General features: G+C 37.5%; 1 protein-coding gene across 1 annotated transcript; it reads right to left on the bottom strand.

Annotated features, from left to right (window-relative positions):
* Window positions 1–14299: 14299 nt before the first annotated feature.
* Window positions 14300–23638, bottom strand: LOC124174048. The gene is made up of 6 exons (XM_046553183.1): window positions 23621–23638; window positions 22669–22827; window positions 21906–22039; window positions 19304–19419; window positions 16087–16197; window positions 14300–15755 (listed from the first exon to the last, which is right to left on the bottom strand). Exons 1-6 carry the CDS (start codon window positions 23633–23635, stop codon window positions 15628–15630), a joined length of 663 nt encoding a protein of 220 aa, XP_046409139.1. The 5' UTR covers window positions 23636–23638; the 3' UTR covers window positions 14300–15627.
* Between the last annotated feature and the right edge of the window lie 516 nt (window positions 23639–24154).

Genomic DNA, 24154 nt, shown 5'->3' with positions numbered 1-24154 from the left:
TTTAGAACCAATGCAATCATCGCGTTACCTGCAGGAAAATCATTATATAGTCGTTTCCAGATGACTTTTTGTTTTAGTATCTACCGCATACTGACCTTGGTGTTCTTTTCAGTCATTTTGCGATTTTTCCGACGAGATTTTCTTCGCGTGCGTAGTTTTATTTTTCTAAGTGCTTCGTCAATTTCCTTTCATTAAGTGAAGGCGACACTACGAAGTCGCCGTCCGGCGCCATGGCCGACGAAACATCAACCAGCACCCCGTGTCTCATCAATGGGACTCCGAGGATTACTCATCGAGCAACATCGGCAGCCCGCCAACCGCCACTCAACTGGACACGACACCGCCGCCAACCTGAGGTCAACCCTGGTCAACCACCGAGGTCAACCCTGAGTCAGTCATCCCCGTTCCTGAGTTGGAATCGGTGAGTGGTCTCATAAACCCCTCTCCCTCCCAAGTCCCAATAGGGAGTTCATACGTTCTTGTGAATATTCGTAGAGATAGACTCAATGATCATAACGTGTGCGCCATCCTAGGCCTGCCTCCTACGCAACCTGACACCTCAGCCCCTCCGGCTGTTGAAAACGATCTCACAGAAAATAGAAAACGCCGCAAAGTAACTACCCCTCCTGCATCTCCGTCACCTTTAGAGACGAGCAACCGTTTTGGAGTCCTTCAGGATGTCAACGATGACGCAGAAGACGGGAATGATTATTTTGAAGCATCCTCCACCGCGCATCACGCTGACGTAAATCAGTCGCGGACAATAAAGAAATCTGCCAAGCCACCTCAAAAAGGCATTTCCCAAGTACCCACGCCTTCGACATCTCAACAATCTTCAGGAGAGCACTCGCCACCTACTGGCCGCAGATAAGAAATTTCACCTATCTTTTTAAAGGATTATTCTTAATGGTCTATGAAACACCGTGCTATGCTCATAGTCCGCCACAGTCCCCCGGTAAGGCATTCCATAGGCTCGCAAATTAGAGTAAACACGCAGTCTTCAGATGACTATCGCGCGCTCGTCAAATTGTTCAATGATAGAGATTGGGAGTATTATTCTTATCAATAAGCAGAGGACAAAAAAAATCTTTTTTATTATCCGGGGCCTTCTCCACGATACCACGACAGAAGAAATCATGGACTATCTACGTCAATTAAATCTTTCTGTTGACGACATCGTGCAGATGCGCACTACACGCCCTCTAAAGGCAGAACGCGAAAGCAGAGAAAAGAGTTCTCGGTGGTTTTAAAGGATTTAGAAGAATTTTCTAGTGAAGTTTTGAGTTATGATAAGGTAGGTGTGATTTTTAGATCTTTTCTCATATTTTGGTTTTTTACGTACAAAGGTCCGCCGATAATTTTCCGAATTATTTTGTCCTCAACCGTTTAAATTTTCTTGAGATGAGAAGCGGCGGCATAAAGCCAGACAGGCGATGCGTAGCTTAAAGTTGGTTTAATCGTAGCGTTGTACAGTAAAAGTTTTGTTTTTAGAGGAAGCGGTGAGTTTGCTTTCAACAATGGGAAGAGAGCAGCATGTATTCCAGTGGCTTTTTGCACGGTTTGGTGAATATGTTTCGACCATCCTACTCAATAAGTGACCAGGACAGCTTTGCCGAAGAGAGACGGAAGCTAGAGGCCATTCTAAGGAGAAATGGATTCGACGACAGAGTTATTTCTCGCACTTTTAATAAAGTCATCAAAAAGAACGAAATGAAAAACAACACCGCAGAAGCCGCGAACTCATCCATAAACGACCTCAGTGACCAGAAGGAAGCCTTTCTGCCATACATTAAGGGGACGACTGACGTAATAGGAAATATCCTACGAAAATTCCAAATAAGGACAATCTTCTCGCCTCACACACAGATAAAGCATCTCCTAAACACCGTCATGGATAGAACCTATTGGAAATGCCATCAGGGCCTGGTGCGGATTCCTTGTCTAAAGTAGAAATAATGGCATTAAGTTCTGCTACGGTGAGTTAGCCAGGTGTCGGTGCAGGTTGCCTCCAGGTCGGATTCAAGCGAGTTGGTGAATCGCTGGCTAAGTATTTCAGCGAAAACGGCAGCTTGTTCCTCGTTGGTATGTGATTTTCCGATCGGAGTGTTCAGAGAGGGAATATCACGACTAGGTTTCCGCAATGCTATCGCTATCGGCCATATGAAACCGTCTTCAGCTCTTAATGATTTGATTTTCTTGTTCCAGGGTTCTTGCCGATGATGGTGCAACAGTCGCTGGATTCTATTGCTCAAGGCGTTGTATAACATCCTGTCCTCACGAAGTCTGGTATGTTGCCAGAGTTTTCGTGCAACATTACGTCGCTGGATGAGCTGAAGAATCTCTGAAGGGATTGCATCTGGAAGTGTTTGAGTGTCCGGGATGAATTTAGCTTCTTTCTCTGATTCTTGAATGAGGACGGTGAGTAGCTGAACGAATTTATCCGCGACGCTTCTGGTTTGAAGTCTTGTAGTAGATGGCATTTATCACCGAGAATACGGGTATATTTGCTCAAATTAGTCCTGGGTCGTGGTGTAGAAATTTTGACGGCAGGAAAACGGCTGACTGTAAAAAGAACGGTTAAGCGGTCTGAGGCTGATGAGTCTACGGTGGTTAACCGAGAAATTTGAGGAAGGTTGAGGGAAAAGGAAATGTCGAGGATTTCAGTAGATCCTCTAGAGCTTATGTGAGTTGGCGTAGTTGGTGCGGAGATGACGAATTTACTTCTACTTTGTAGGCGAAGCAGCATTGTTCCAGCTTTATTCAAAGAATTACAGCCCCATTCGTAGTACTTTGCGTTGATGTCACCGCCTACAATTCTGCGGCAGGAGAGTAAGGAATTAAGATGGTCAAAATCAATTTTCCATGGGGTTTTTGGGGGTCGGTAAACAGACAACAAGTTGACATCGCCAATTCTGCATCTAATTTTTACGCCGACTGCTTCAAGAATAGAAGTGCGTCGATGCGGAAATTGATTTGCGGTTTGGGAATTTTTAGCCAGAAGAAGAACACCACCGCCTTTGTTGTCTTCTCGATCATTACGATGCTGTAAATATCTGGGGATATAAATGGTTTTGGTTTGAGAAAAGTTTCCTGAACAGGTGCGATGTCCACTTCATGAATACGTAAGAGGTGTTGTAGTTCCTCTGTATTTTCAGTGAATCCATTAATATTCCATTGGAGGATTCTAAGTTGAGTTGCTTGAAGTTTATTACCCATCATTAAGTTTTGAAAGAGCTCCTTGGATCAGTTGGTTGATGATTTTTTCAGTTCTGGGCGTAGAGGAAGGAGTAATAAGTAACTTAATGAGGTTAGAAAGCCATGAAGTAAGCCTTTGTTTGGTATCAGGGGTAATAAAAGCGGAGAAAAGTGATTTGAGGTATGACGGAAAAGATTGGGAATTAGGTGAGGAATGGGTGATATATTCTGAACGCTTTGGCAGAGCAGGAAAATCGGTCAGATTTGGTGCTGGTGCAGGAGTACGAATATTCTGCTATTACGTGATTTTTCTGCGTAAGTTTTATAGACCTGACAGCCTCTCCAACTTGAGGGATGCTGACCGTTGCAGTTAGCACAGGTAGCAGGCTCCGGTTTATAGACGTCGCATTCAGAATGATGGTGATTTTGCGCACAACGGACGCATCTAATGTGCACGCCGCAGCATTTGGAAGTGTGTCCAAATCTCTGACATCTGGTGCACTGGGGTGGTCTAGGAGAAGGTTTGTAAATTTCAATTTTTACGGCGAGGCAGCCGTGAGACACGTATAGAAATTTAATTAGATTATAAAGCTACTGCCAGGACATACAGATGTTCCGCAGTAACATAAATGTCATTGATTTTTATACGAATGGAAGTTAAATTTGTATGCCTGAAAGGCTAGATGTTTTTGCAGTATGTAGCAATGTTATTTCTATTGCTTTATTATGTTTTCTAATCCATGCTTACGTTTCTCTAACAGCAAAGATTAAATGTTGTTGATTGTTACATGAATGGAAGGCGTGCTCATGCTCAAAAGGAAAAATTGAAACCTTAACATGCTTTTTAAAAATAATTTTGCCTAACGAATACATATTTAAGGTAATAATTTTTCCTCAGCATTCACATGTCGTTTAATCCATAATGATATTTCTAAATGATACCTCTATTGATTAATTTGGTTTGCAAAAGTTTTTGGCTAGTGGAATGAATGTGAATTATTATAATTGAAGGAGGTAATTGTTTTGTTGTGATTGATTATTCACAATTAATCTCTGCGGAGTACTTCAATTTTCAATATCAGAATATGGTGCAGCAAAGGAGCCAATGTCTGGATGTCTCTAGAGCAGCGAGCCATAATGCTGCAATTTATAGAGGAGCACCCTGAATTTGCTCGGAAACTATAATGTGGCCCTCAAGGAGCTGCCTCATCCTGCCTCATCTCCTGTCCCTTATGCTTCACGGGACCCCTCCCCAGTTCCACGCCTAAACCAGGAGATAAAGGATATCAGGGTAGGGGGAAAAAGGAAGAGAGAAAAAATTGGTGAGTTTTCTTGCTATCTTGGGATAAACGCATGTCAATTACCTACTGTGTTAGAAATGAAGTGACATCTCGAAAGATAGTGACTGAAAGTAGCTGGCGCAATACATACGATATGCGTTAAGTAAGGGATGTTCAAATAAAGATGTTTTTGCTCATAATAATATTCTAGTCTTCACTCATTTCATTTAGCTTGCTAAAAAGTATGGATATCTCCAGAGAGTATTTGGGTTGCCTTTTTCTCAATCCAGCAAGCACTAAAATAACTGTAACAGATGACATCCTTAGGAACTTTTTCCACAACAGGATTATGTTTATGGATGTTAAACATTTTTATCTTTGAATGGATTGAAATAAATACTAAACATTATTTGCAACGAAGTTTCCATTAAGATCATTCATGTATAATTTCCACTGTCATAACAAACATTTTGATGCTCATGACTTAGCGAGTATCTAGTTAAATTAGATGCAGCCAGTTCATTCCTTTTTGAATCTTAGAGAAATTCTCACCTTAAGATAGAGAGCAATCACAAAGTTATTTTTAAAAGGACAGAGGCACTTTCTGCATGTGTTGATGATATGATAGATAATTATAATTGTATGCCATTTTCCATAATTTACTTTCAAAGGTATGTATACCCGATAAATTTTCAGTATTGCATTGCAGTGTTGCTATGTCAAAGAATTTATGTCTTGGCTTTAATATTCTACATAAATAATTGGTTCATAAGATACATTAATTTCATTTTTTTGAGAAGCCTAATGCGCCGTGAATAAATTTACTTCAGACGATAACTCCACATCGCTCGATGAACGCATGGTCAAGGCGGCAGAGGTGAAAAGTGCTGCTGGGGCCCAAATGGCGGAGACATTCCAGGCTGTTGCAAATGAGAAAGCTCAATTGAAGAAAGGCAAAGGTATCCATACATCTTTCAACATTTTGAGAGATTAGAGACATTCCCAAGTTAAGAAAATCTTTTTTTATTTCATACTAAAATGTTCCACTGGACAATGCCCACATTGACATACAATTGAATAAAGACGGTAAAAAGGCAAAATTTCAAATTCTAAGAACAGACAAAAATTGTATCGAAATAACTAGAAAATTTTCATTACTCATTCTTAGAAATAATTCAATCCTAATACAGAATCCTTTTTTTAATTGGATTAATTTGAAAAATATTATTTCAATAGATTTCCACTTCTTATCTGAGTATTGATGGAATGATATGACTTTGTTTAAAAATAAGCTAATTTTCCTGTATAAATAAATAAGTTTTCCTTTCATTTTGGTCCTTTGAGGGCAATGTGAGTTCCATCGACATAGCCTATCGTGCCAGGTATTTGTGAGGCAAGGTAATTCCTGGGTAAAGAGAAAGTATATATGTAATTCTTGATTTCTGTCTTTTATAGATTCACAGAGTTCCTGAAAAGATATTAACTTGGATATTTTTATTTTGCAATGATTGTTTTTCATGTAAACCTTATTGTTTTTAAATAAATTAATGTACGTTTTAATTTGTTAGTCAATTGAATGAATGCATTACTTTGTAATGTTTATGATAAATAAATCAAGCTAAAAATTTTTCCATTCTTGCAAATGATCCTGTCCCTTTCTTCTTACCTCAAAGGTGGATTAATTTAGAAATGATTTCCTTTTAGTTGAGAGTTTTTTTTACTTCCTCAATGGTATTGGACACGCTACTTTGGCAGGGCCCGATATTATTATCGCAGTATATTACTGTCGCAGGGGCTCGCTATAGCCGTCTAAAGCCACGCTGTTCCGCATAATGACTCATAAAAGGTGAATTAACATCCATGCAGTGGTAGAATCCCAAACTACAAGAATTACGCCGGTAGCGATTTTCTTCCGGTTATTTTTGGTTCCCCACTCGTATCATTGTTGAAACATTACCGAAGCCACAAAACACCTTTGAAGCAATTAGTCAATATTTATGAATGGCTCTTTGTGCTTCTTTAGAAGAGTTTTGTTTTAAATTTGTAGAGTGTTAATGATAGACGGAGATATCGTATTGTCCACAATTTATTAACCAAGTACCTACGACACGTGTTTTATATGCAGATATTAGATGCAGCCAAAGAGTGGATAATTGTGAAAAAGAAACGGAAGAAATTTGGCTTACTGAACGAAAATGAGTTCATTTGTCGCTCCCCTTATTTTCGTCGTAATCCCCTGCTGATGTAACACCACTTCCTTACCTTTTATCTTGTGAAATGACGCAAGCCCGGGAGTAATTGGCTTTCTGGTTGTTTGTATGATGTTATATATGTGCCTCATATGTGCCTCTTCTTAAAACCCTACTTCAACCGCCCCCATCCTATCCCTCCCTCCCCACCACATACTTCCTTCTGATTCTATTCTCCCTCCTCTCTTTCCCCTGCCCCCACTACCCACCCCCGACTTTTTTGAAGATATATATCTGTTGGTATTTGAATTTTTTGTCAGTTTCTTTAGTATCTGTGGATGATTGTACAGCAATCGAAGCACGTGTCGTATCGGTTAATAAATAGTGTACAATACGATATCTCCGTTTATCATTATCATTACTCATGTTTCACGGCATCTTTCCTAAGAAATTTGACTGCAGAGCGTAAATCTCTCTGCACTTTGCGCAGTCACACTTAACCCTTAGGGTGCCGGGGAGCGCTATCGCTCTCCTCCTATCTCTCGCGAAAAGTGCCATGAGCGCCTGCAAAGTCACTTCTAGATGCTGATAGTTCACTAATCATTCAACGATCAATATTCATTTTATTTTACCATTAACTATTTTCTTTAAATTTTAAATATTAACTCATGTTACCAAAAATTCGTTTAATAATACATTTAACAGGTGAAACTACATATAATAAAGATTTCCAAATAAGTTTTGAATATATACCATTAGTTGTTTTTGAGACCTCATTAATTTTCCTCATCTACTGCAGAATCAGCGGAAATGCCTCGGCACTTTTAGCCTAGTACCTGGAAAATCGGTTGGCGCTCAAAGGGTTAAGGAAGGGTCTTTCTCATTCAGGGGTTCAAACGGACCAAAAGCAGCCTGCCCACAAAACGGGAGACAAAAAATGGTAAGCCACAATTGATTAATTCCTTTCTCCTCAATGCATTGGTTCTAGTTCGAAAAATCTATAGGTGCATCAGCAGCAGGTGCATCACTCTGACAGGCAATGGCGCCACAACAATAGTCGATAAAGAAGTGACCAGTAGCGTAGCCTGGCTATTGAGCAGGCAGATTAACAATGTTCATCTGGCACTTATAAAATGAGTACAAAACATCGATGCAACTAACAACGGCGTTAGGGCTTATTAATCTAAACCATATGATTTCAGTTCATGCACCAAGTGATTTTCAAAGTATCTTGATATAATTCTATGGAATTATAAAGTATTAATTACATTTTATGAAAATCTTGTTTACGTGGTTCTGAGGAAATGGAGTTACCCTTTCCTTCCGCCGATTATTTATATTGACATTCCACTTAAAATGTGCATCCAGGGCTAAAATACTTCATTCTCAATATCGTGAAGAGAATTCCTACTGTCATGGTAATCAGTGGGAAACATGACCGGCAGTATTATCATTGAAACATTACAGAAGTATAAAAACCTACGAATTAATTGATTTCTGTTTATGACCTATTATCTATTAGTACCTATTCTTATATCTTACTGAACAATCCACTTTAACCATGCGCTGGTCGCGGGGCGTCTACCAGACGCCACGCGACCAACGGAGTAGGTACATTTCACTTCACGCCAGTCCTTTTTTTCTTTACCCACATCGTATTTTCATAGTTAGAAAACTCATATTCCTTGTATCATATTATTTATTATTCTGAAATAGTCACCTATATGATTTTGTGTTATGTCACATTTACGGAATAAATTTTGATATTTTGTAGTTTTTGGAGCCTAGTAGACGCCACGCAACAACTTGAGTTACAATAAGTTACATGCTAATAGTTTCGTGATATTCATCGCAAAGTTTTGAAATACGTTTATAATTTAAACTAACAGCTATATAAAGCATTAAATTTAGGATATGCGTCTCATACCTACGAAATTTTATTGTAATCAACTTAACACCTGAATAAAACTATTATTGCGAAGAATTCACTATGGTTCTCACATAAATTGAGTGATCTTTGGCGTATAATACACCGTTTTCCCCTCTGCTACACACACTCACGGTGGCTTATTACATTCATGTAGATACCATAAATTAACCGGAAACATATACATTCCAATTTTGTGGTTGTATCGAATAATAACTTTCCAATCTGATAGGAAATAATTAGGTTCAAGTTCAACTGAACGCGCTATCAAAATAAAATGTCTCCAAAATCTAAAATACCCCTTAAAGACAAAATGTTTAGTTAGTTTATTTGCAAAATCCGTTGTGTGGTAAATATGTTTGCATTTTCTGTCCAAATTAAACCAGTATAATTTCGATTTAAGAATAACTGCAAGAAACGTCAAAATAAGTAGTATTGAGTCATTTATTAATACAAATATCTCCATCATTATTTTGCATAAAGTTGTTGTCCACTCACAAAATAGAGTATTCAGTGAATGATTTATTAAAGTTAATACACGTATTTCTAGTTTCATGCATTTTGTTTAATCATTCCAAAATGGTGTCTGTTAGACGCGGCAAATAGTGTTCCAAAATGTGACGCGACAAACGGAGGGTTATGGTGGACGTTATTCGTGAAAATTGAATGGTAATACTCACCCCAGGAATAGCGATTGATATGGACATCGGTGTTATTGTTGGACAGGCTCCAGAGCTAAACTTTTGACCATTGCAGCTTTCAGCGACGAGGGTTACAATGGTCACTAATAAAATCCTGACCTTCATCGTTATCTGGAGAATGTTCACGTATCACCGGTGGAGACAGTGTTATTGGTAACGTTTTTTTCCTGAAAAACATTAATAAATGTATAAAACATAATCAAAGAGCTGAATCTTAATCGAGAATAGCGGGAAAAGAAATAATATTGTATAAAATAGTGGAAGTTGTACTTTACATACAATTTTATTCATTATACACAGAGCATTGTCGGATATTGGAGCTTAGCCCCGATGAGGAATTTAGTATTTGTAATTAATGTCTAATAGACATGTATAATGGTATTAATTTAAATATTTAAATTTTAAAAATTGATCTGTGCAGTCTCAATCATGCAAACTGCGACGGCATCGACTATCGTCACATATCTCCAGTACGCTTTCTCGTCAAAACAGATACTTGCGGCGCATAGTAGGTATGCTTTTCCGCTGGCTAAGACAAATCATTGGAGATAGATTGTGTGGGCTAACGTTACAATCAATGTCATCCATATTGTATGGTGAGGAGGTTTTTTTCGCTGTAGGAAATAAGAGGAAAAAAATCATTTCCTACAAAAAATTTATTAATATCGTAATTTAAAGTATTTTTTTAAACTACTGCAACATTTCTGAACAGCTTTTTCGTCGTCTTTATCATTGAGATGGTGGAAAAGATCTGTTCAGCTCACTTCACATATTTTGTAATTATATCTTTGCATTCCATGCCTAAAATCTGTATTGTGTCATTGTGCTGATAAAACTTCGGTATTCGTGAACACTGTTTTTAAAAAAAGCGTCTCGTATTATCATAGACATTTAATATAGGCAGGATCTCTTTCTTTGCATTGATCTCGTATGAAAAAGATTTTTAGAATTTTTTTAAAGACTCGTTTGAGCTTGGTAACAAGAACTTTTCGAGTTATTCTATAACATATATGATGTATTGCGAATGTGAGAAGATATTTTTAAATAAATTCTTATGCATCGCTTAAAATTGAAATATTTTTCACCTCGAACTTTTACACGGAGAAAAAGAACGTTTAAAATTCATTAGGAACATTTACCGTAAATTGAAAACTTGTCTGTTCATTTAGTGCCGCTTAGTCTAAAAATAAAGCAGAAAATTATCTACCGTACTGTTTGCAAACTGCGCATCATTGTAGCAACAGTACATGAAATATAGAATTGCATATAAGCTAACGCATAGATACCTTAGCGTAGCGAGGAAAAAAAAGAAGAAAATATTGTATCTCACCTGTTTCTTGGAGTATCATCTGTACCACAGTAAAGAGGAATGAACCGAATTTCTTCTTATATTTCCCCGGAGTAAAAAAAAAATAAATTCGCTGCCACAATCCAATAAACTCTTCCCCGCACCTCTCTCCTACGTTCCATTCTAATTCTATGTATTTCCAGAATTCAAACCGGTCTAATCGCATTTCAACTTCGCAAATCAAGCCAAGGGGAAAACATGGCCCGAGCTAATGGTAATATTTCACAATGGATCCACATGAATCCAGCTTCTCTGTGGCAGAGTTCCTTTCTGCGGATGACTAGACCTACCGTGATGACTGAACATTTATGCTTATAAATTACTTATCTGCGGTCTGCAGATTATATAATGTGATAGTTGATTGAATTTTTTTCTAAATTTTTAACTAAGCCGCTAATTAATACGCATTTGCTGTATTAATCAATTCGTGTGCAAAACAAAAGAGCCTGACGGGGCTTTTTTGCAATAGTTTTGTACAGGAAAACCAGAAAAATTCGACACATCAAGCATTCCCAATCCCAGTAACGACCCGTATAAATGCTACCGCTTTACCTGGAATAGCAATCATGATATCATAGTCTCGATAACTTTGTACCATTTTGAATTAAAGGCTCCCATCACATCGCTTTCAGAACCTTTAATCCTAAATTTTAAATGCAAAATATACATATTTGTCAGTACCGTTTTTCGTTAAAAATATTTAAATACCACACGTACCTCATGAAAAATATTGGCTGGCGAATAACATATGTGATATCAACAATAATTGATTTTTTGACGAAATTCATTGAGCTAATTCTCGATTTGGTTTAAATTTTATACATTTGGCTACCGATATCCATGAAATTCATAATGCTTTTGTTGATTGCATTTCCAGTATGCGGTATGGGGAGTTTTTTTTAGGAAAAAAAACTTAATTTCATGATATTATAATAACCATTGATGATGCCTTGAAATTTTCAGGGACATATTTAGTTTTTGGGACATTACTGTAGTAATATATTCAAGAATGAACAAATCATAATATAACCTATCATGAGTCGGACACCAAAAAATGTAATCTTAGATTAACACTAGAAAATTTTGGCTATCGTGTCGGATGACTATCATTTTTATTTTTCGCCATGAGTTATTTAATTTTTGACCTATTCCGACAGGTGGAACGAGAACCCAGGGCGCGCTTGCGGAGTATTTTGTTCTCTACGTTTATGTAAAAAATCGGCTGAATAAAGGCTCCGCCATTTTGTCATATATCTTTAATTAATCATGAAGCAAAATCTTTTAATACCCTCCAATTGGAAGTTTAAGGAGTGTTTATTATGATCGTATAACAGTTTTGTCAATTAAACTATCCATGAAACCACCGCACGAGGATAAAGTTAGCATTTTTCACAAATCGTTTTTCGTTCGGTCATTTTTCGCTAAATTTGTGCAACTTTGGCCTCAAATATCATGTTACGTGAAGGTACAGGAAAAAATAATCTGGAAAGTTATGCACAATTTATTTGAAAATAAGTGTGCGAAGTTGTAACTTCCTAGCTCGAGAAAAATCGATTTTTAGGTTTTGGCCAGCTTTAATCGATTCTAGCCCACTGTGCGCCGCCGTGATGAGAGCCCGACGACGACGCGACGCCTCTAGTGAGAGGATAGGAATGGAAAGAAGGTGATAGGGACAAACCCGCGCTGCCACGGAGACAACGGGGTCCACTACTAGTGAAACCCTGACTTGATTTGCCAACGGAATTGGAGGATTATTCTATAATGAGAAGAATCCATCGATCATTCCTTTGGATATCTATGCCTACGGTTAGATATTCACTGATCCTGGTTTGCAGATCATATCTATTGGCAAAGAAGACGAAAGGCTAACTTAAAGCCAAGTGTTGATAAATTAATAAATTGATTTCACCACACGCATTAGTTGGATAATACATTAATTGGTTTAATCATTTCCGGTAATGTTTTCTACGTGCTCGCTTCAGAATTTACTTGAAAAGGACCTAGGATCGGGGTGTTGTGGAGTAAAAGGGGGCCCTTGGCTAGGGCGTATGATGGAGCCCCCCTTATTGGGGGATGCAGGGGTCCTCCCCTAGAAAATTTTATGAAATTGATTACCCGGAATTGCATTTTGACCACATACTGGCTATTAAACACTTGATAAAGTTAATAAAATTTTGCAATTTTGTAAGAATGAATACTATGAAAAGTGAGAATTCCACGGCTTATAAAATTCAATAACGTATTACGATTGTATTATCTTTTTAATGCATGTGTTCCCTTAAACGGCACTGGAATGTAAAAAGAACTTCTAAAAATTACCGTTTCGAATAACCTTTTCAAAAATCCATCAGGTTCTCTTCTATCTTCTGATACCTTTAGTTTATTTATTTTTGTGCACTCTTTTTATACTGAATATGTTGTAAATAAAGCAAATAATGAAAACGTAGAATTAGATAGTAGAGGAAAAACTTTGGTCCAAGTAATCTGAGTCATTTTTATAGCACCTTCCATACACGCTTCACGCAAAACGCGAGATTTGTGGGCACCCCCTCATATGCTCGGGGCCTACGCCGATTGCCGGCCAGCCGACCTGGCTAGACCGCCATAGCCTAGTATGTTAATAAAACAGTAGTATCAGTTGTACTATAGTGCATATTAAGATATCGTATTTAAATTCCGCCTAGTTCTCGTTGGCTATTGATTTCAACTTTATTTTATTTTTTTTTCATTTCGTTTTCATGTCATTATTCATGCGTGATTCTTCAATTCGTACGATAAATGATGTCCTCAAAGTTACGCCCTCTACTATTAATTATAGTTTTTTATTTCTTTCTTTGGACTAAATGTTATCCTTGTAGGTGAAATCAATACTTCCAGCAATTTATTTTGTCATTTCGTCTTCATATCATTGTTCATTCGTGGTATTTCCATGTCCATCGCCTACAATTAGAGGTACGAAGTTCTTGCTCGTTGTCTTTGTCTTCTTCCTTGAATTATTCCTTCCATAGTATTTAGTATAAAGTTATCTTTCATGTACGGTAGGTATCCGATATTCTTTCATTTTCTTACTTTAAAAGTTTGCCCAATAATTTTCTTTCTAAATGAACCTTATCTATTACTTGAACATTAGTTTTTCTGCCGATCCTCCTACTTCGTATAAACCAACGAATTGTGGAGACATAAATCAAAAAACTATTTGGGTTGTTTAGAGATAGTACTGCATGCCTGCAAAGCGATATGCGAGCAACAGAATGAAACGCAGTGATCGGGGAAGAACAGGTTCATTGGATTGGAATATTTTCGTGTGCATGGAGGAAGAGGAGTTGGGGTAATGAATGCCTTTTAGCAAGAAACAGACTCAAAAGAAGGACAAAAATTCAAAAGGCTAGGGAGGCTTTGGAATTTGGGGGAAAAATTTGAGATTAATGGCAATATAAAGATTTCAGGAAGTAACTCTTTATCTTATATAATTTTGGGTCATTCCGAATAAGGTACAACGGATTCCATGTTATTGAAAAAATTGGCGGTTTAAGGTCGAAGATTATTATGCCATCCATCGGAAACCGTCACAAATTGCACTTTTTCCGTACGTGGAAAAAAGATTCATCATAGAGAACCTTATTAATAATATATATGGCGTCATTCAAATTTTAGCACAGTTGAAGTTAGAAAATAATATATTTCATTTTTATTAATCAACTTCCAAACATTTCCATAATTGCCTTATATCTAATATTGTTCGAACAATTTTTCTGGTTTTCAGGGCTGTTTTATTTCAACCTCCGATAGCTCAGCAAAAACACCATTCAAGTGACAGGCGGATATTGCGCGGGTAGCGAAACTGCGCGTCTTCTGTACAACACGCTAAATTCATTTGTGATCGTAAGTTGTTAGTTTAAAGTCAGTGGCAATCTCATTCGCTACACTACCTCAACTGATTCTCCCGCAATGTGTGCACTGGGGAACGACAGCAAGAAAAATCGCCGAATGGCTTCAGAATTGACATGTCTTGACCTTCATGACAATAAAAGAGAAATTTTTAATGCACTGTGGCTACGGATGAGACGGATAAAATACGGCACTCATGAATCACAGCAAAAATTGCTACTATCGATGCACCAAAAATCGCCGGGCAAGCAAAGAAAATTCAGGAAATCCTTTCAGCAATCGAACAGGTTATGCTACCGTGTTTTGTTTCATGCCGCGGGTGACAGCGTTAATTAAGCTGCTCACTGTGAAACATTACGCCCATGCCTATTCAAAACAAAAGAAGATGCTGACTTCTGAAAGTCTAGTGATACATGACTACGCCCGTCATCTCAGCCCTGATGTAGCCCAACTGTTCCCTGAGCAATTTTGATGGGATATTTACGATCACCCGCCATGCAATGTCGACCTAGTGCCCTGTGACTTCCATCTTTACGCTGAAATAAAGATGTGGTTACGAGGAAAGCGTTTTCAAACGGGCGATGAGCTTCAGGGCAAAGGCAAAATTCATTGGAAGTCATTGGCGGCAGCATCCGATAAAGAAGGTACTGTGAAGCTAGTGCACAGGTACGATCGAATCCTCAATCGCCGAGCCAATTATATCAAAAGGACAACACAAGTGTGCTCAATATTTAGCTATGAAATAATTTTTAATCAATCATTTCGTCTTATGTTCATGGCCCATCGGAGCTTGAAAAAAATGCCCTGGAAGATTAAATGAACCCAGAATAATTAAAAGGTATACTCGTATTCGGATATTACATTTCATCAAATTAGGAAGCCATCTCAGAAAAGAATCTGATTTTAGAGTCCAACTCTGCAACTTACGTTGAATTAGTTGTTGTTTCATGCATGCATTCATGCATGCATTAACACACTACAAATTTAAATTCCACTCATTTGGATATTTGAAAGCTCAATGAAGAAGCAAAACGAATTTTATAACCTATCTTTGGTAAATATGTGTTTGAAAGACTAAATTTATAGCATAATGAATATGTCAGCAACCTAGTTGATCAGTTTTCTTGATGACAGATATTGGCAAACCAGTTCCAGTGACAGCGTTGAGTGCGGCATTCAGTCCATTTATTGGTGGAGATCTTGAAGCTGTGAGTATGATGGCGTACTCTGTAAAGTAGTGGAAAAAATTGATATAATTTTCTATTTATATTGCCCCATCTACATTCTTTAGACAGCACGAAAAACTACTCATTTTCGTGCATTGTTTTAAAGGCGTTAAACACTGTAACAATAGATACACTCATTTAATAATTTTAAATATTTGAAAGAGTTCATTAAAACTAAATCTCTTACGCGAACATAAATGCTTAGACATTAATGCTTCACAGCATTCATTTATGACCATTTATACCATTTGATAACTATTACATACCATGTAATAGTTATCAAATGGTTCTTAATTTAATTCTTATAAGTATAATTACTTGAAAGAACTCACCTAGCCTTCCGAAGCCAAATGTTTTGCATGCGTAAAGGGTTATCCATTCCGCAGCTGCTGGGGCATCCCTTCCTACAACTGCGTAAACCACCGGCTGGTTTCTCATAAAAACTGTAATAAATATATCGGAGGGCTTGATATGGTACTAATTAGTATTTACTTATCCCTCTAAATTGTTAGATTATTATCAATGTAGCCTCGTAGAGCTTGGATACTCAGTAGATAAACAAATGAGAATCCTGATTTCCATCTTGCCGGGCTGGCAGAGAACCGATAATCGTTACATTCATAAAGAGTATATTCCGTTCGCTGTCCGGTAATTATTCCATGTTTTCACCTTCATTAAATTTTTTAATTATTTATTTCAAGCTGCTTTTGGTACCGTTGAATTTAAAATCCAGCTGTACCTTTTTTGGAGACTAATCCTCTACTGCGCCAGCGCACAGTGGGCGGAAATCGAAAAAAGTGTGACAATACCCTAAATTTTCACTATTTTTTGGTAAACAAAAATGGTACAGTCCGATAGAATAATGTCCAAGGATTAAGGAACTATGGCTATTTCAATATTTGGTTCGCCCATTAAATCATTAGAATCCGTTAAAGACGAGAAAAAATTATAAAAAATGTCAATTCTGAATTTCTGCAAAAATCGAGTATTTACTTTCGCCATTGAGCCGTTAATATGGTTTTCCATAAATTTCAACGCATATTTTGTAAAATAGTATACCTTTCTTAAGAAATACACGGGATAGTTTATTTATTTTTATCAATTTTTCATATAATAATTAAACATTCAAAAGTGCATTGTTTTTGGACTATTTTTGACATAAAGTGGAAAAAAACTTTAGGCGACGAGACTCGATCTTAAAATTCATATGGAAATAAAGACCTGAATCTTTACTATATGATCCAAAAGAAAAATCTTGCTCCAACTTGCTACCTTGCTTGTTGATGGGATATGTATAAAAAGTCAACGCTGCCGCCCGGCCCGGCCGCGGATTACCCTGATTTGGTTTTTGCTCCAGTTTAAAGCAAATAATGGTTCCACCACTATTATTTTTACCCCAATTATTAGGAAAGATGTGAAATCTAAAAGTAAAGGCAATATTTTGTCCAAAAAAATTTCGTACTCTCTTGTTGCACATAGAAAGTAGAAAATTCGCCGCTGCCGCCGGTCACCCATGAGCCCTATGAGGACGTGTGACCATACGTCGGCAGAGTGCTTTTTTCCCTTATTCGTACTTATTCTCACATACATATGTACAGGGAATTTCCCGCACTTTAGGTCCCTTCAAACTAGAAATCCCTCCGACCTTGAGGAGAGGGAAAGAATCGAAGCAGGCGCGGTCAGTGCACACGACCGACAGACCGCAATTGTTCCTTGGGGCGGTTATCCGCTTCCACTACTAGTAGTTCTCTAAGTAACACCTCTTGACTACTCCAGCTTATTGTTCCTTCAAAATGTGGGGCTCTTGAATTTGGTGTTTGGGGCTAGGTTGTTTCTTTGAAACTCGCCGCTATTTGTTTTACCACCGCAGCGCACGTGCATCGGTTAATGCTCTCCAAAAGATCGCTTCTCTGGAACACGCTAGTGAACGAGTTAGCTGGCGATTTACCGGGCGGTTTTCCCAAAAATCCACACTTTCTATTGTCTTAGATAATGTCTTGCTTCCTCAGTTTTACTCATACGGTCAGTCTAACTTAGCTGGTGAGTGTTGAAACATCGACGTCTTTTAGCCACAGTGAATACTGACAGAGGAGTTCTCCTAGGTGAGCCCATCGATTGGTTACCGGTTGTCGAATTTACTCTAATACAGAGAGGTCGTACACGACGGAGGGAATACATTAATCGGTCACAGGTATGATTAACACCACTAGTTGTAGAAATATTTTATATCGATAAGGCAACGTTAGAAAATGTAGCAATTTTTTATGGCTTGTAGATTTAGAAGCTTTTATCTCCGACAGGGGAGAAAATGAAGAGGAGGAAAGTGACTCGAAAAGAACTGCACGATGCTATGTGCCAAGGAATGGTGTAGACGGTAGAGTCGAAAAAACTATTGGCATTCAAATTTCTATTAAAAAATTTAATATTGGGGGAGATGCAGAGAAAAGGATTTTTTGGGAAATTAGCGACTTCTAATTGATGAAGATCGTTTCCGCGAGTATTGCTCTTCCACTGCCGCCCTTTATGTGGAGCACTCTGAATGGTATTATATACCCCCAACTGTGCATAAGATTCTAATACATGGAGCGTGTATTGTAAACGCAGCAGTGCTACCCATTGGACAATTGTCGAAGGAGGCCCTTGAATCGAGGCACAAGGATATTAGGAGGTTCAAAGAGCAGCACTCCAGAAAATTTTCCAGTGCAAAATTTTATTTTTCTAAGACTTCTTCTATCTTCGGACGCAATAGTATCCTCATCAATCGATTCGAATCACGGAAATGTGAAGGTACGCAAGGGAGCTAGGAACCTCCTTCTGATTGACGAGAACGCAGAGTCAGATGGAGACGAGATTGATTCAGGTAACGAAGACCTATAACTGTATTTACTCAGGTATGCATTATTTCCATTTCATTAGTCATTCATTTCAGAAACAGAAATATGGTTTTAACTTCTAATGAAAATGATCGAAAAAAACTTGCATTAATATCCGTGGAATACATTGGTAAAATCCATATCCTTAATATTACATAGATACCACGCATCTATACATTCTATGATGTATCGATACATTACGGTTAAGTTATTTAGGGTTATGTATCAAAGTTCCTAAGTCAGTGATAGTACTTGTATGAATATAATAAGCATCTAACATGCAGCGCTTTCAATATTAAAATTAGGGAATTTTTACTGTTTCTGCCATTTTATTTTAGAGAGGCCCCTGATTGTTCTAGAGCAAAAATAATATTAGAATCGGATTAAGGAGGTAAAAATAATTAAAAATCGAAAAAATCGTGGATCTACGTTGAATAATAACGGAGATATTAGTTTTGTCAAGCTTTTTTCGATTTCCGCCCACTGTGCAGCGTCTGAAATACTCTAAAAACCCATTTGCATGAGAAGCAAAACAAATTCTTTTAATCTAGAACCCCGACTAAAAGTCTCAACGAAAAAAGCATAGAATAAATGAATAATTTGTTCCTCAATTTCAAAGTCAAGTATTTTTCCTTATGGCTAGAAGAATATTTTTGCCATGAAATGACATACTCACAGTAGTTGCTGTTGTAGAAATTGATGCTCAACGTGCCCCTAAAGGCATTGTTATTTGCTGTATCCACGGTTCCAGCAAGATTTGCGTTTCCTATGGTTGAAATGGTGGATCTTGATCTATAAAAAGAATAAATGTCCGATTGAATTTCGGCTGTAAAATTTTTTGAAACTATTAAATCGATGAAGCATTTTCCCGTTCCAATACATTCATAACACAATCAATTCATCGCTTTTGCTCTGACAGTTAATGAGTATTTAAAATAAATTGATAGATGAGATCAAGAGATGAATTCAATGAGAGCATGTTAGCAAATAGGTATGTAAAAGTTATTTTCCGCGCGATGTGAAAAAATGGGACAAGTCACCTTTCTCTGTAGAAAAAGGGAAAGAAAAAGCTCCATGCGATAGACGAGAAAAGTGTTTTTCAGGGAATGATTTTTTTCAGTAATGGACCACGGGTTTTTTGAAATCTGAAATTGAAATGCTTAAAACAGGAAGGGATTTTAAGGACATTGATTATAGATACAGTACCTGCAAGCACCGCGACTTCTTGATGCAATGTACGAGGTTGGTTTGAAAAGTTCTCGGTATCACCACGAGTCGTCAGCGCTAGCGCAACGAAATTTTCACGTTATATCCATAGGACCGTTCTCAGTAAACATATGCCACGACGTGGCATTGCCACGTCAATGCTTGTGGAAAGGAACTGTGGCGGTGACATGGCCTTTTTGTTGTTCCCGTATAGTGATTTGCGAAGATGGAAAATTCGAGATTCGTGCAGTGATTAAGTACTTTGTAAAAATTTGTAATAAAAAGCAAAGAACATTCATGCCGATTTCCAGAATACACTGGGGGACTCTACTCCTTCATAGTCAACTGTTGCCAAGAGGAGAAAAGAATATAAATTTGGTCGGAAGAGCTTAGATGATGGTCTGCGCAAAGGTCGGCCAAGAAGTGTCACTACTCCAGAAATCATTGCAAAAGTGCACAAAATGGTAATGGAGGATCGCCGATGGAATGTGGATGAAATTGCTCTTACGTGCCAGATGTCATATAAAAGGTTATATTATATTTTAACTGAAAAATTAGAAATTAAAAAATTATATGCAAGATTAGTGCCGCGGCTCTTGACGCTGGATCAAAAACGCATGAGAATGGTCACATCGGAACAATGTTTGACCCGTTTAGGGAAAATGAACAAGTTGTTTTTGCACCAGTTTGTGACCAAAGATGAAAATTGGGTCCCAGAGACAAAAACATAGCCAAAGCTATGGAAACATGATGATTATCCGCCACCAAAGAAAGTAAAGACAATTCTTTCGACTGGAAAGGTCATGGAATTAGTGTTCTGGGATGTGAAGAGGATTCTGGTTATAGATTGTCCTCCACTTGGCAAACAATTACTAGAGGATACTATGCTAACCTCTTGGACTAATCGCGACAAAATACACGCGAAAAAAAGCCAGATTTAGCAAGGAAGAAATTCATCTTTCATCAATACAATGCGCGCCTGCAAACATGTGCTGTCGCCGTGGCAAAATAACACGAACTTTGGTATTAATTGTTGCCACTTCCGCTTTATTCACCTGATGTGCCTCCGTTAGACTTCCATATCTTCCCAAAATTGAAAATTTTTTGATGGTGGACCTGGTGAATAAAATGATTGACTTCAAATAAAGAACTGATAGCCGGAGTTGACATCTATTTTGCAGGCCTAGAGAAATCTCATTTTCTAGATGGGATCAAGGCACTAGAATATCGTTGGACCAAATGTAGTAACCTACAATCTATTCCATTCCGAGAACTTTTCAAACCACCCTCGTATTATTGGGAAAAACCGCGGATTTTCTTGCAGGAATGGCCTTTAACAGGGTCACTCATAAGGGTATTTGAAGAGTTGAACCTCTTCTTAAGAGCAATCGTAATTTATTCCAGGTGATCAGATAGGTGAAATTATCTCATCTGTGTAATTTTGTGGTGTTTTTCATGGCCAGGAAAGAGGTACTGTGCGCTATTCATTGCATGGCAATTTCATGGCATTTACGATATTTTTTTCGTAAACCTAGAAGAATAAGCAACTATGCCTCGTGGGGAAAATCTATGGATCTCTGATTGGGAAATTGGTAGATATTGCTGCATCATAAGTGTGCTGATATTGTAATAGAATTTGATCCATTTCGAATTTTAAGACCCAGTTTCATTTATTCGAGTGACTTGTATTTATTTGCTACATGTTTTACCGATTCATGCATTTTTAAAAGCAAGTATAATTTTGTTTCAGGATTATGGAATTTTTGGTACCCTTTTATGCGTTTCCTTTCCATCTATTTGACAGCTGTTAAAGAACTATCTTAGTAGAAATAATTATCCATTGCCGTATGTATAGTATTTTCGCGAATTTTGGAAGAAAATGAATATTTGGATAACTTACTCTTCCATTTCTCTACGGTTTGGCCAATTATCAATCAATCATTTTTTATCCCTCATTATCAAATCGCAATTACGCTTCTCATACTGTATTTTTTTATAGTACCTGTGTAGATCCTTGTTAATGTGTAAATCCTATAGTACCTGTGTAAAGTTAAAAAATAAAGATTACTTACATCTTATTATGGCCTCGTAAGGTTACCAGCAGCCTATGGTCAGCGGGGATGGAAAAGAATGTATAAGAAACACACTTCCAGTTATGTTCTTTCAGGTTTGGAGTGCGAGCCCATTCTACCCATGGTCCTAGGAGCTATAAAAAAGGTGAAAATTTCGGAATTATCTTGGATTTGAACAGGAATGTGAATTTTTCAATTAACAGTCCACAAGTGGCTAATGGTGTAGATACCAGCCACGAAAATTACTGATCACTTAAAACTATCTCCCTTGTTAAATATAATAGAATATTAATTTATCAAACCAATACTGCAGTTCGCTTTTGCTGTAAGGTAAATATGTTACTTCAGCATTTTAACATCGTTTCAGGATAACTAATGTAGCGTGTTAAAGTTTTTTAGGGGATTGAAAAGAGGGTATTAAGATCAGAATCATTAACAAGCTTCATCATAGTTAATTTTCATTTTAGTATAGTTAGGACATGATTGATAATCTTTTAGTGATGATTGATTTATGATTACATGTAAGTTAGTAATAGTTTAAATTGAAATAAACGTGTACATCAACGGTCTAACATGACCTAGTAGCTCTGTATAAGGTATAATATATTTTGAACTCGTAATGTATTTGATTTCTTGCGATAATGTGTTTTCCAATGAAGTTATGGAGGTAGCAATGTGTACTCTTCAAACATTACGAGGATAATAAGATGCATTATTTTCCGTCTTAGTTGCTCAATAATTTTGACTTTAAATAGCTACTTACCCCAGGATGTCCAATGTTGATATCTTTTACTGCTACAGTGGGGCAAGCACCAAAGCTGAATCTCTGTCCACAGCATCTTCCGAAGCAACATATCATCATCATAAGACATAGTGACAAGGCATGGCTGTTTTTCATTTTTGCTTCTTTGTATATGTTTACCTGAAATGGTTGAGAGTAAATAAAAATCGAAGTAAAATACTTTCCAATACCATAAACGCTGGAATGAAGTACCACTGGTTTAGTATCATTGTGGTAAATCTTTGAAAATTACTAGGTGCTCACAGGAGTGAGTAATATAGCATTCACATTAAAGCTGTGAGACAAACTTTACGCAAAAATGGATGGTCTCCATTCGATTTTAACTGATAATGGTTGTCTCTTAAATGATTGCTTTATGCTATGTTTAAATGTATCGAAATATTTTAGTGTTTCTGATCCACTTTGTCTTTTCTCAAACAAGTACTCCGGCCCATAAATAACACCATCCAGGACCTAAATGTTTCTCTGTGTTTATTGTTTCATTCGTGCAATGAATCACACCAGTAAACCAAGGGCATTAACCATAACATTTAATATTTTAAAAAAGCTGACATCTTCCGGGTGATAGCGAGCCTTTTAAGTAACAGTTTGGAGTGAATGATATAAAATTCGCTTTAAAATGAATGGAATGGTATGGCTGTCCTTGTTGTCATAATTAATAAAAAAAATATTATTTTTAATTTTATTGAATAAAAATAATTATCACTCTAATGTTATCGGTAAAACATAAATGAAGCTAGATCTAAAGTCTGGGCTATTGCATCGTGACTTTTCTTGATGGGTGGATAATCACTTGGGAACATAAATGTCTATTGAAGAGATAAATATAACACCAGTAATCTAACTTCATTTACTTAATAGATCGTAAAAGGAACCGAAGTGTATCAAAAAGACAGAAACTATGTTGGCTTACCTTTGGATGGCTCATGGAGTGATATCTGCAGGCCAACAACTTGGTGAGCAGCCTTATATAGAGGAGAGCAAACTTTATGATCTATTGCAGAAAATAAATACTCAAAACCTCATTGTTGATTTACCGCTATTGGTCCGTAACGGTATAGCTAAGTTCAAATTTATCGCGCAATCTGCCTTGCAATTCCCTCTCATTTTACCAATTCCGCTTGTCGAATTGGGCCATTGATAGTCCCACGTGTTATAGACGGACAGAGAAAACAGGCACTCAATAAATCATCATTTCTGAGATCAACGCGTGATCTCAACTGCCATTCCTTATTCTCTCGCCGTCCATATCAACAACTTCATGAGTCAATGATATCGACGTGTTACCGACGGACATGGAAAAGGCGCCCTAAAAACACTATCAATTCAGAGATCAATTCATGATTTCATCTGCAAGTGTTCTCAGCTACCATTTCTTGCTCTCTTGGCGTTTATACCAACGACTTCATGAGTCCTGTTCCACAGCAGCCATTTTGCTTCCTGAGTG

The sequence above is a fragment of the Ischnura elegans genome, chromosome 2, assembly GCF_921293095.1.
Source record: "Ischnura elegans chromosome 2, ioIscEleg1.1, whole genome shotgun sequence".
In the NCBI taxonomy this organism is placed as follows: Eukaryota; Metazoa; Arthropoda; class Insecta; order Odonata; family Coenagrionidae; genus Ischnura; species Ischnura elegans.
Note: the sequence above shows the minus strand (reverse complement) of the source record. Positions and strands in the feature narration are given on the sequence as shown.

Coding starts and splice junctions, on each gene's coding strand:
- LOC124174048 (XM_046553183.1), bottom strand. Junction 22,040..22,668: donor TCAACATTGGACATCCTGGG/GTAAGTAGCTAT, acceptor CCTTTTTTATAG/CTCCTAGGACCATGGGTAGA. Junction 16,198..19,303: donor TTTCTACAACAGCAACTACT/GTGAGTATGTCA, acceptor TATTTATTACAG/TTTTTATGAGAAACCAGCCG.